Source organism: Pipistrellus hanaki, assembly GCF_964339955.1.
Source record: "Pipistrellus hanaki genome assembly, chromosome: 21".
NCBI lineage: Eukaryota > Metazoa > Chordata > Mammalia > Chiroptera > Vespertilionidae > Pipistrellus > Pipistrellus hanaki.
Genome location: NC_140523.1, coordinates 5,897,631 through 5,909,843, shown reverse-complemented (window position 1 = coordinate 5,909,843; position 12,213 = coordinate 5,897,631). Strand labels below are relative to the sequence as shown.

The following is a 12,213-nucleotide window of genomic DNA, read 5'->3' as shown; positions in this document are numbered from 1 at the left end:
GAGCCTTTGACATTACCTGCAGCACTGGCTGTGTATGCACCAGACGTTCAGGAAAGAGGCCGGCGAGGAGCAAGGCATCGGAAAGAGGTGGCGCTGGAGCCACGCTTAGGAGGGAGAGGACGTGAAGCCAGAGGGGCGGGCAGGCCAGGCCGGGGAGCGTGGGAACCGAGGCACCAAGGGCCCTGTGATGTGATGTGGCCGGGCCTGCATCTCCAGCAGGGAGGCCTGGGGGGAGGGGAGCAGCGAGAGCTAAAACCTGAGGACAGCGGAAACCGGTGTGGCTCCGTGGATAGAGCGTCAGCCTGCGGACCGAAGGGTCCCGGGTTCGATTCCGGTCAAGGGCATGTACCTGGGTTGCAGGCACATCCCCAGTGGGGGGTGTGCAGGAGGCAGCTGATGGATGTTTCTCTCTCATCGATGCTTCTAGCTCTCTATCCCTCTCCCTTCCTCTCTGTAAAAAATCAACAAAATATGTTTTTAAAAAAATAATAATAAAATTGAAAAAATGAAACCTGAGGGCAGAGGATGTAGCGCCGAAGCCTGGACAGGAGCCTGGCCCGGGAGAGAAACGCCTTTGTAACCGTGGGGACCGCCCGGTGCCGAGTGGCTTGGTAGCGCCATCAGAGCAGATGGTGGTGAGTCAGCCAGGTGTGCGATAAGGTCCCGGCCCCCGTGCTGGGGGTGGCGCGGCCGTGGGGAGGCCTGGGTGAGTCATTTCGTATTGAAGGCTCCTGTTCCACGTTCTCATTAAAGGAGAGAAGTAGGTCAGGGCATTCGTTTTCAGATTTTGAACATAAGGATCCTTTGCATTAACTGACAGTTTACTTGGAAGCCCAATTAAAAATCCTATATAAGCCGAAACCGGTGTGGCTCAGTGGATACAGCGTCAGCCTGCGGACTGAAAGGTCCCAGGTTCGATTCCGGTCGAGGGCATGTTACCTTGGTTGCGGGCACATCCCCAGTGGGGGGGTGTGCAGGAGGCGACTGATGGATGTTTCTCTCTCATCGATGTTTCTAACTCTATCTCTCTCCTTTCCTCTCTGTAAAAAATTGATAAAATATATTTTTTTAGTAAAAAACGAAAATGCAGAGATGAGCGAGGTTCAAACTAGGGGAAGGATTTGAGGGATGGTCCTTGGGGTTGAGAGTGGCAGATGCAGAAGCCGGCCTGCAGAGTTCAAGACCGAAGTGCCCAGTGAATGGAACAGCAGGTGTGGGTGCTGTGTCGGGCCGGGACAGACGGGCAAACATTGGGTGTTGACTGAGAAACATAGAAGTGTGAGGGGAAAGCCTTTGTGTTCTCGAGATACCGGCCTTCGCAGCGTGTTTGAAAGCAGAGGGCAGGCCGGAGCGTGATTCGACACGGACAGGTGGCAGAGAGAATCAGCAAGCCCTGGCTGGCTTGGCTCAGTGGATAGAGCGTTGGCCTGCGGACTGTAGAGTTTCAGGTTCGATTCCAGTCAGGGGCCACATGCCCAGGTTGCAGCCTCGATCCCTGGTAGGGGGTGTGCCGAAGGCAGCCGATCCATGATTCTCTCTCATCAGGGATGTTTCTCTCCCTCTCCCTTCCTCTCTGAAATCAATAAAAATATATTGAGAAAGAATCAGCAAGAAGGGACTGAGCCCTGGTGTAGTTATAATATTTATCGAGCTGCGTTTCAAATAGAATGAGGCGGGTCCCATGTCTCAACAGGTGAGAGGGAAGAGACGAGGGATTTTGTAGCCAGTAGAGCTCAGTCTCCTAATTGTTCCTGAGAGTCCAGGACAGAAGCCCTCAGAAGCCAGGCGATTAAAAGATACAAAGCAGCCCTAGCCGGTTTGGCTCAGTGGATAGAGCGTCGGCCTGAGGACTGAAGGGTCCCAGGTTCGATCCGGTCAAGGGCACGTACCTTGGTTGCAGGCACATCCTCAGTGGGGGGTGTGCAGGAGGCAGCTAGTCCATGTTCTAGCTCTCTATCCCTCTCTTCCTCTGTATAAAAAAATCAATAAAATATATATATTTTTAAAAAGATGTAAAGCAGCTCTAGTCCATTTGGCTCAATGGATAGAGCATCAGCCTGCAGATTGAAGGGTCCCAGGTTCGATTCTGCTCAAGAGCACACGCCCAGTAGGGGGAGTTCTGGAGGCAGCTGATCAATGATTCTCATCATTGATGTTCCTGTCTCTCTCTCCCTCTCCCTTCCTCTCTGAAATCAATTAAAAAAGAATAAAGATTAAAAATACAATTAAGCCAAAACCGATGTGGCTCAGTGGATAGAGCGTCGGCCTGCGGACTGAAAGGTCCCAGGTTCGATTCTGGTCAAGGGCATGTACCTTGGTTGTGGGCACATCCCCAGTGGGGGGTGTGCAGAAGGCAACTGATGGATGTTTCTCTCTATCCAGCTCCCTTTCTCTCTATAAAAAAAATCAATAAAATATGTAATATTTATCTATCTATCTATCTATCTATTTATATATATATATATATATGTGTAATTTAAAAAAACACACGCAGATGTAAAGCAATCTGCCTGTGCTTCATGCAGCTTCTCTGTCAGCTGCGGGCTAAGCGTGTTCCCTGTTGCCAGAACGCAGTGTGGAAGCTGCATGAATTCAGGGGTGGGACCGGGGCGCCGAGCTTACCGGGAACTCCTTCCCCGCAGGAAGCGGAGCACCAGAGGGCCATGCAGAGACGCGCCATCCGCGACGCCAAAACCCCGGACAAAATGAAAAAGTCCAAGTCCGTCAAGGAGGACAGCAACCTCAGCCTGCAGGAGAAGAAGGACAAGATCCAGGCGGGCTTGAAGAAGCTCGCGGAGCTGGGCACCGTGAACCCCAAGAACCGGTACCAGGAGCTGATCAACGACATCGCCAGGGTACTGACTGCCCGGGGACGGCGGTGTGTGTGTGTGTGTGTGTGTGTGTGCGCGCGCGCATGCTGGGCCAAGTTTCACCCTCTCCCAGAGGCTCTTAAAGAGACAGTAGCTATTCAGATGGCAGTGTGTCTTCAGTCCACGGCACGCCAGTGTCCCTTGGTCGGGAGAATCGTTTCTGATTCTCCTAATGTGAGGGCCTGGCCCACCCTTGGATAGTAACTCATTTCAGAGCCTAAACTCATAGGAAGAGGACAGAACTAGAGCTTCCCATGTCTCTCTCTGTCTCTGACCTCTTTGGAGGTTTCCAGATCTTTCTAGTGATTTCTGTAAAACCTCAATGGACCTTGAGTTGATCATCAACTCCTTATCATCTTCTCCTTCTTCTGACAACATGTTTAGAAGGCTTAGCCAGCTTCCACTCTTAAGAGCGTGGACATCCACACAAGGAACGCATTTCCCCACCTTTAGAAAATACAAATGGGGGGAGGGGAGGACAACGGATGCGATCTGAGTTTCCGCGTTAATTATCGAACATGAATTGCTGCCCGTTAAGAATGGGTGGTCATGCCGAAACCGGTGTGGCTCAGTGGATAGAGCGTCGGCCTGCGGACTGAAAGTTCCCGGGTTCGATTCCGGTCAAGGGCATGGACCTTGGTTGCGGGCACATCTCCAGTAGGGGGTGTGCAAGAGGCGGCTGATGGATGTTTCTCTCTCACTGATGTTTCTAGCTCTCTATTCCTCTCTCTTCCTCTCTGTAAAAAATCAATAAAATATATATATATATATAAAGAATGGGTGGTCACGCAAGGCACAGTTAAGCACCACTGGGTTCTATTAATGATTCCAGGGGCACAAGGTATCGGACATTGTTGTTTTGTTTTGTTTTTTCATTTTAATACTTGCGTCCCCCCCAGGATATCCGGAACCAGCGGAGATACCGGCAGAGGAGGAAGGCCGAGCTGGTGAAGCTGCAGCAGACGTACTCCGCTCTGAACTCCAAGGCCACGTTCTATGGGGAGCAGGTGGATTACTATAAGAGCTACATCAAAACCTGCCTGGACAACCTGGCCAGCAAGGGCAAGTGAGTGTTTCTCTTAAAGATTTATCCACGTCGGGGCGGGGGTTGGGGGTGTGTGTGGGGAGAGCCATAGAGGCAACTGAAGTGACATGGGGATTTTTTATTTTTTTTAATCCTCACCTGAGGACATTTTTCCATTGATTTTTTCCAATATATTTTATTGACTTTTCTTACACAGAGGAAGGGAGAGGGATAGAGATTTAGAAACATCGATGAGAGAGAAACATCGATCAGCTGCCTCCTGCACACCCCCTCCTGGTTCATAGGTCAACACTCAACCACTGAACTATGCCATCTGAGCATCCCCAGTAACTTCCAATATCTGTTTCTTTTTCCTTGTTCCCATTCCTCTGTAATAGCTTTGCAGGCTTAAACTCTTATTTTTTATTTTTGTTAAAAAAAATTTTTTTAATGATTTTAGAGAGAGAGAGAGAAGGGAGAGAGAGATAGAAACATCAATGTTGAGAGAGAATCATTGATCAGCGGCTTTCTGCACGCCCCCTACTGGGGATCGAGCCCACAAACCGCGCATGTGCCCTTACCGGAATCGAACCTGTGAGTGCCAGGTTTAAATTCTTTTAAAAAGTACTTATTCTGAGATATTTACATTTCCCCCCTGCACAGCCGAAGGGTGTAGAGGGATCCCCTGGGGGTCAGTACAGCTCCCCAAGCTGGCATTAGGAGCCCTCACACTTGCTGGGAGGTGCTCATAGAAGGATGAAGACACTGTCAAACTCATGGTGTGCTGAAACCAATTTGGCTCAGTGGATAGAATGTGGCTTGTTGTCTGGAAAGGTCCCAGGTTCGATTCCGGTCAAGGGCATGTACCTTGGTTTCCGGCACATCCCCAGTAGGGGGCGTTCAAGAAGCAGCTGATTGATGATTCTCTCTCATAGAAGTTTCTGGCTTTCTATCCCTCTCTCTTCCTCTCTGTAAAAAATCAATAAAATATATTTTTAAAAAATTCATGGTGTGTTCTCCAATGTAATTTAAACTAAAGACAAAATCAACCTCGTAATCTTTCCCGTTTTACAGCGACATTGCTTAGGCTAACCCTGATATTTATTTGCCATTTTAGAGTTGATGTTATTTACCGTTTTGTATGGGAAGTTTGTTTTCTGATCCCATATTTTTGAATTACCAATAGAATCAAAGTAGATAGTTATAGAAAGTGACATGAGCCGAAACCGGTGTGGCTCAGTGGATAGAGCGTCAGTCTGCAGACTGAAAGGTCCCAGGTTTGATTCCGGTCAAGGGCATGTGGGGGATGTGCAGGAGGCAGCTGATCATGATTCTCTCTCATCGATGTTTCTAACTCTCTATCCCTCTCTTTTCCTATCTGTAAAAAATCAATAAAATATATAAAAAAGAAAAAAAAAAAAAAAGGAAGTGACATGATGTCATCTTACAGGGTCTCCAAGAAGCCCAGGGAAATGAAAGGGAAGAAAAGCAAAAAGATTTCCCTGAAATACACGGCAGCGAGATTACATGAAAAGGGGGTTCTTCTGGAAATTGAGGACCTCCAAGTGAATCAGTAAGTATTTGCCTTTTAACTTTATTTTGTACGTTGATTTTTTAAAATTTATCCATTTACTCATTTATTTTTAATTGATCACATCTTTATATGATTGCCTTCATTTCTCTTAGCGGGATGATCATTTTAATAATTTTTTCCTATCTATTTATGTGTATGTATGTGCAGAATGAGACCCAGTACTGTGTTAATTGTCTGTTATCAGCAGGAAGTATTTCTTTTCCTTGTTTGTGGAACATTTGTCTCGGGACATTTTCACACCTGCTGTGTGGATCTCGTTTTAATTTTTCCTCTTTAAAACAGGAAGCCATTTCTCCCATTTATTCTGTTAACAAACAGAGACAATGTGTAAAACTGAGTCTCTGGCCCTCTTCCGCTCTCCCCTCTCCTTCCTCTGTCTCTCTCTTTAAAAAAAAAAACAAAAACAAAACAAAACAAAACAAAAAACCCTGAGACTCTGAACCCATTAAATAATGTATTCTAATTTCTAAGCCCCGGGCAGCCACCATCCTGCCTTTCTGTCTTATTTTTTCTATTTTTTTGTGAATGACTTATTCACTTACCATGCTGTCCTCACAGGCCATCCATGTTTAACCTGTGACATGTCCTTCCTTTTTTTTTTTTTTTTAAATATATTTTATTGAATTTTTACAGAGAGGAAGGGAGAGGGATAGAGGGATAGAAACGCTGATGAGAGAGAATCATCGACCAGTTGCATCCTGCACGCCCCCTACTGGGGATGTGCCCGCAACCAAGGTACATGCCCTTGACTGGAATCGAACCCGGGACCTTTCAGTCCACAGGCCGACGCTCTATCCACTGAGCCAAACCGGTTTCGGCGTCCTTCCTTTTTAAGGCTGAATAATTCTCCATTGTGTATATAAACCACATTTTGTTTATTCACCCATCCATCGATGGCCATTTGGGCTGTTCCCACCTCTCTGCTATTGTGAACAATGCTGCCATGAACATGAAAGTGGAAATGCCTATTTGAGATTCTGCTTCCAATTCTTTTGGATAAATACACAGAAGTGGGATTGCTAGACCATTAGATAGTTACATTTTTAGTTTTTTGAGGAACTGACATACTGTTGTTTCCATTGAAACATTTTTTAACTTTTTTATCTATTACCAAAATATTTTTCACTTGTGCCAAAACCGGTTTGGCTCAGTGGATAGAGTGTCCGTCTTTGGACTGAAAGGTCCCGGGTTCGATTCCGGTTAAGGGCATGTACCTTGGTTGTGGGTACATCCCCAGTAAGGGGGTGTGCAGGAGGCAGCTGATCGGTGTTTCTCTCTCATTGATGTTTCTAGCTCTCTAGCTCTCTAACTTCCTCTCTGTAAAAAATCAATAAAATATATTTTTTAAAAATATATATATATTTTTCACTTGTGTCTGAAATGTGTATGAAAGTGCTTACTTATCCCACGACTTTCTTTCCATCAATGAATAGTAAAATAATCTTTGGCATTTTTGAGCTTAGTAGTTTAAAAAAAAGAATCTCATTTTAAAGTTTTGCATTTCTTTGAATTCTGTGTGTGTGTGTAAAACGTGGCTTATTGTCTGGATTCTCTCTGGTCATTGTTTCAGTTGGGGATCTTGGTCTTTTGGGGGGTTTTTGGTTGGGTACTTTATACATTTTTCTTTTCATAATATTTATTTCTTCTCTTATTTCTTCATCATTTCCCACTAATGTTCAAGTGCCTGCCATTATTTGCCTCTCTTCCTTCTTTTTAATTTGCTGCAATGGGCTTAGACACAATATAACAAAAGAAGTCAGTTAAAATAAAATTGTCACATCAAATAAATACCTTTTTTTTTTTAATCTATTTTTATCGATTTTTTACAGAGAGGAAGGGAGAGGGATAGAGAGTTAGAAACATCGATGAGAGAGAAACATCGACCAGCTGCCTCCTGCACCCCCCCCCACCGGGGATGTGCCTGCACCCAATGTACAATACATGCCCTTGACCGGGATCGAACCTGGGACCCTTCAGTCCGCAGACCGACACTCCATTCACTGAGCCAAACTGGTTTCTGCAAATAAATATCTTAAGAAATGCCCTTTGAGGCTCTCCTGTTGAGTAAAATGCATGTGTTTTTGGGCCTGGATTTTGTGACCTCTCTCAGCCTCTCAGTCCCTCTTTTTTTGTTTGTTTGTTTTGTTTTGTTTTAAGATCTTTTCAATGCCTTAGTATTTTTTTAATACATTTTTTAAAATTGATTTCAGAGAGGAAGGGAGAGGGAGAGAAAGATAGAAACATCCATGATGAGAGAGAATCACGGATCGGCTGCCTCCTGCACGCCCTCCCCTGGGGATTGAGCCCGCAACACAGGCACATGCCCTTGACCAGAATCAAATCCAAGATGCTTCATTCCACAGGCAGGTGCTCTGACCACTGAGCCAAACCGTCCCGGGCGCTTCTTCCAGTTTGAAACACGTGTGCGTTCTCACATACCCTCTGGCCGCCCTCTCCTTCTAGGCCAGCTTGCTCTGGGTTCTCCTTCTACCCAGGTTTCCGCAGTGGCCACAGTGGTTGCAGGTTTCCACGGGCCCAGCTCATTCCTCTGACATCACCCCCTCCGAGGCCATTGGTGGCATTCCTCAGGGGCTTCCTTTTCAGTAGAAAGCAGGAGAGCCGAAACCGGTTTGGCTCAGTGGATAGAGCATCAGCCTGCGGACTGAAGGTCCCAAGTTCGATTCCGGTCAAGGGCATGTACCTTGGTTGCAGGCACATCCCCAGTAGGGGGTGTGCAAGAGGCAGCTGATTGATGATTCTCTCTCATCGATGTTTCTAACTCTCTATCCCTCTCTCTTCCTCTCTGTAAAAAAAAACAAAAACAAAAAACACAAACCAATAAAATATATTTTTTTAAAAAGAAAGAAGAAAGAAAGAAAGAGAACTCCAGGGGTTCTGGGAGGGGGTCGTGGGGAGGGGCTGCCATTCTTCTCTCCAAACCCAAAACCTTCCTTCGCGGTTTCACCTCTAGACAGCCTGGGACCTTGACCTTGTCCCCCTGTGCCACTCCCGAAGTCACTGTCCATCCCCTCCTTTGCATTTATTTCATGGGATATTTTTATAGGAGGACATTAAAAAAATCACCCCCTCTGATGTTATGTTCCAACAGGTTTAAGAATGTTATCTTTGAAATCACTCCAACCGAAGAAGTGGGCGACTTTGAAGTGAAAGCCAAGTTCATGGGCGTCCAGATGGAGACGTTCATGCTGCATTACCAGGTGGGTGTGCGCCGGGCGGAGCCGGGAGCCCCGCGCCCAGGGTGGTCGGGTCCTCGGCCGGGCCGGAGCGGCGGCAGGCAGGAGGCCGCCCGGAGAACGCGGTCCGAGTGTGCGTGTGTGTGTGTGTGTGTGTGTGTATGCACGCGTGTGTGCGTCTGTGTGTGTGTGTGTGTGTGTGGTGGCAGAGAGAGGCGCCGGGCCCGGTTGCTGTGTGATATGTGTGTGTGTTGTGTGTGGCAGCGGAGAGAGGCGCCGGGCCCGGTTGCTGTGTGATGTGTGTGTGTGTGTGTGTGTGTGTGTGTGTGGCAGCGGAGAGAGGCGCCGGGCCTGGTTGCTGTGTGGTGTGTGTCTGTGTGTGTGTGTGTGTGTGAGAGTGTGTATGTGTGTCTGTGTGTGGCGGCGGAGAGAGGCGCCGGGCCCGGTCTCTGTGTGATGTGGTCTGGGCGCCCGGGGCTGTGGGCACCCTCAGAGAGACGCTCCCCGAAGCTCCCGTTCGTGTTGCCACTCGGCGGGGCTGATACCTTGGACGCGAACAAAAGGCCTAAGTGTAAGCCCGGACAGTGCACAGTTGTAATCCTCCTCGGGTGTTTTTTTCACTTTTCGTTTTTAATCTAATTTAAAAAAAAATGTATTTTATTGATTTTTTACAGAGAGGAAGAGAGAGGGATAGAGAGTTAGAAGCATCCATGAGAGAGAAACATCCATCAGCTGCCTCCTGCACGCCCCCTATTGGGGATGTGCCCGCAACCATGGTACATGCCCCTGACCGGAATCGAACCTGGGACCTTTCAGTCCGCAGGCCGACGCTCTATCCACTGAGGCACACCGGTTTTGGCTTAATCTAAATTTTTTTAAATATATTTTTAAAAGATTCTGATTTGGCAAAGGTGCTTAAAGGAGTATTTCTAACAAGATGTGCATAAATTGCATCTCTGTGAACTGAATCCTTTTTAAAAATTTTTATTCCTCACCCAAGGATATTTTCCCATTGATTTCTTAAAGAGAGGGAAAGAGAGAGAAACATCGATGTGAGAGAAACACACATCGATTGGCTGCCTCCTGCATGAGCCCCAACCAGGGACCAGGCCTGGGAGGAGCCTGTAACCAAGGTACATGCCCTTGACCGGAATCGAACCCAGGACCACTTGGTCCACAGGCTGATGCTCTTATCCACTGAGCCAAACTGGATAGGGCTATTTATTTTTTAAATATGTTTTTATGGTTTTGTTTGTTGTTTTTTTTAGAGAGAGAGAGGAAAGGAGAGGGATGGATAGAAACATCAATGATAGAGAAACATCAGTGGTCAGTTACCTCCTACAGGGGATTGAGCCAGTAACCTGGTCATGTGCCCTGATCAGGAATTGAACCAGGTCAGGCCCGAGCTCTATCCACTGAGCCAAACCGGTTAGGGCTATATTTCTTTATTGATTTCAGAGAGGGAGGGAGAAGGAGAGACAAATAGAAACATCAGGGATGAGAGAGAATCATTGATCGGCTGCCTCCTGCACACCCCCCCAACTGGGGATCGAGCCCGCAACCCAGGCATGTGCCCTTGGCCGGAATCGAACCCGGGGCCCTTCAGTCCCCAGGCCGACGCTCTATCCGCTGAGCCACATCCTTTCTCTCCCGTCCCACAGCCCCGATTCACTGTCAAGGCGTTTCTCTCCCAACAGGACCTGCTGCAGCTTCAGTACGAGGGCGTGGCCGTCATGAAGCTGTTCGACCGAGCGAAAGTGAACGTCAACCTCCTCATCTTCCTCCTCAACAAGAAGTTCTACGGGAAGTAACGGATCCCCGGGCTGCCGGCCCCGGAGGAGGAGGGACCGAAGCCCTCCCCCGGCCCCTCCTCGCCGCTGGCAGCGCCCCTCCCCTGGGTGCCCGCCCAGGGCCGCCTCGTGCCCCCCGCCCCGGCCGGCCCCGGGCAGCAGCCCTGGTTTTCCTAGTGAGATCTCAGGCTCAGCCTGCCCCCTCCTGCTCCTTCGTTTTCTCCTGTCACTTTGGGGACTTTGCTTAAAATCTCTCTGTGTGGTTTCGGCCTCAGAGGTTGCATTGCTATCCGATCAGCTTCGGTGTTTTGTCTCGTTCAGCAATATGAACGGTGGGATTTGAAATCTCGAGATTTGAAAGGGAATGCTTATTAGCACCAAAGACAGACACGCAGGGGAAAAGCCCAAGCGATGCATCCTATCAGGTTGTCCTTTAAAAGCGAAGTTCCTTTATGTTCTTGTCCCGTCGGTCAAGTTGAAGGACGCGGGAGGTGCTTGGTCCTCCATTCTGTGTCTCATGATGGGCTGGAAATAATTAATAATAAGAGTCACGTGCCTGTGTTCAAGGCAAGCATTTCCAGAAAGGGGAGATTTAAAAAAAATTATACAAGAAAGAAAGGGGGAGATAAAAAGAAAAAGGAACGGGAGATCATGCTTTTAAGTTTCGCCATTAAAATAAATTTTGACGGTTCTGTTTGTGTAACTCTCTTACAGATGGGCGAGTCCCACGGATCAAGTGCAGCTATTTAGGTAGATTTTTAGGGTGTCCTGAGGCGCCCCTCCTGGGTGAGGTGCCTGCTCGCTTGATGCAGAAATGGACGAGATTTTGGGACAACCAGGTCCCCTCCGTGCCTGTGGCAGAGGGAGAGGTTAGCCCGGCATAGGTTGTAATTTTTTCAAGACCGTTTTATATCTCAAGAGTGCTTATTCAAGTGTAGATTTATTTCTTCAAATGTGGGGGGGCAGGAATTTTAATGTCTTATATAATGCTTTAAAGTCTTTAGAATACTCTACAGAAAGGTTTTTTGTTTTTTTAATTGGCTTATCTGTATATCTGAAATCTTCCAACTTTTCTTAGAGCTAAAACACTAGGATTTTTTTACCTGCAGGGTCGCAGAGAGATAATCCTGTTTTAAATAGACTGAAAAAAAAATTATAACAAGCCAGCCAGCGATGGCACAGTTGATATTCCAATCTGCTTTTTCCCTCTTCTTTCCCTTTTCTCTTGCTACCCACACCGCTTTCATGGGCTGAATTCTGATTTTCTGGATGTAGTAAACATTCAATTCTGAACATTGAATTTTTTAGGAAGTTTTTATTAGAGAAAAAGCTACATACTTTTTTTTTTTAAAGAGAATTTGTTTATCCAGGAAAGTACATTAAATCATGCTACTGAGCCTCCATCTTCTCTGATGTTTTGGTTCAGTATTCTTTTATCATGACATAAACCATAATAAAAATTAACTAACTTTAAAAAAAAATCTAACAAATATATATTTAAAAACAATAAACCGTTTTGTTAATAACGATCTATGTGCTGTGTCCCTGTCGCAGATGTACGTGTTGGAGCCGTGTGTGTTTTTTTATTTGGTCATAGACTGTTGACTGGGTCAGGTCCGTGTCAGCACATGTAAACCGTGTGAGTCTTGACCCCCTCCAGGCAGCCCACAGGCAGGCGGGGAGGGACCGTGGGAAGGGCCCTCGACAGGAGAGTCCGCCACCTCGACCTTGTTTTTGTTGT

The 12,213-nt window shown here is 47.1% G+C and overlaps 1 protein-coding gene across 1 annotated transcript in view; it reads left to right on the top strand.

Annotated features, from left to right (window-relative positions):
* The window catches only part of IQGAP1 (IQ motif containing GTPase activating protein 1), a 106,679-nt gene extending 95,569 nt beyond the window's left edge, over nt 1-11,110 (top strand). Inside the window, exons 34-38 of the mRNA XM_084869014.1 lie at nt 2,643-2,855; nt 3,770-3,936; nt 5,345-5,467; nt 8,598-8,706; nt 10,380-11,110. Of these exons, the coding sequence (XP_084725140.1) occupies nt 2,643-2,855; nt 3,770-3,936; nt 5,345-5,467; nt 8,598-8,706; nt 10,380-10,493 (726 nt within the window). The 3' untranslated portion in view covers nt 10,494-11,110. The remainder of the gene's footprint in view (nt 1-2,642; nt 2,856-3,769; nt 3,937-5,344; nt 5,468-8,597; nt 8,707-10,379) is intronic.
* The last annotated feature ends 1,103 nt before the right edge of the window (nt 11,111-12,213 follow it).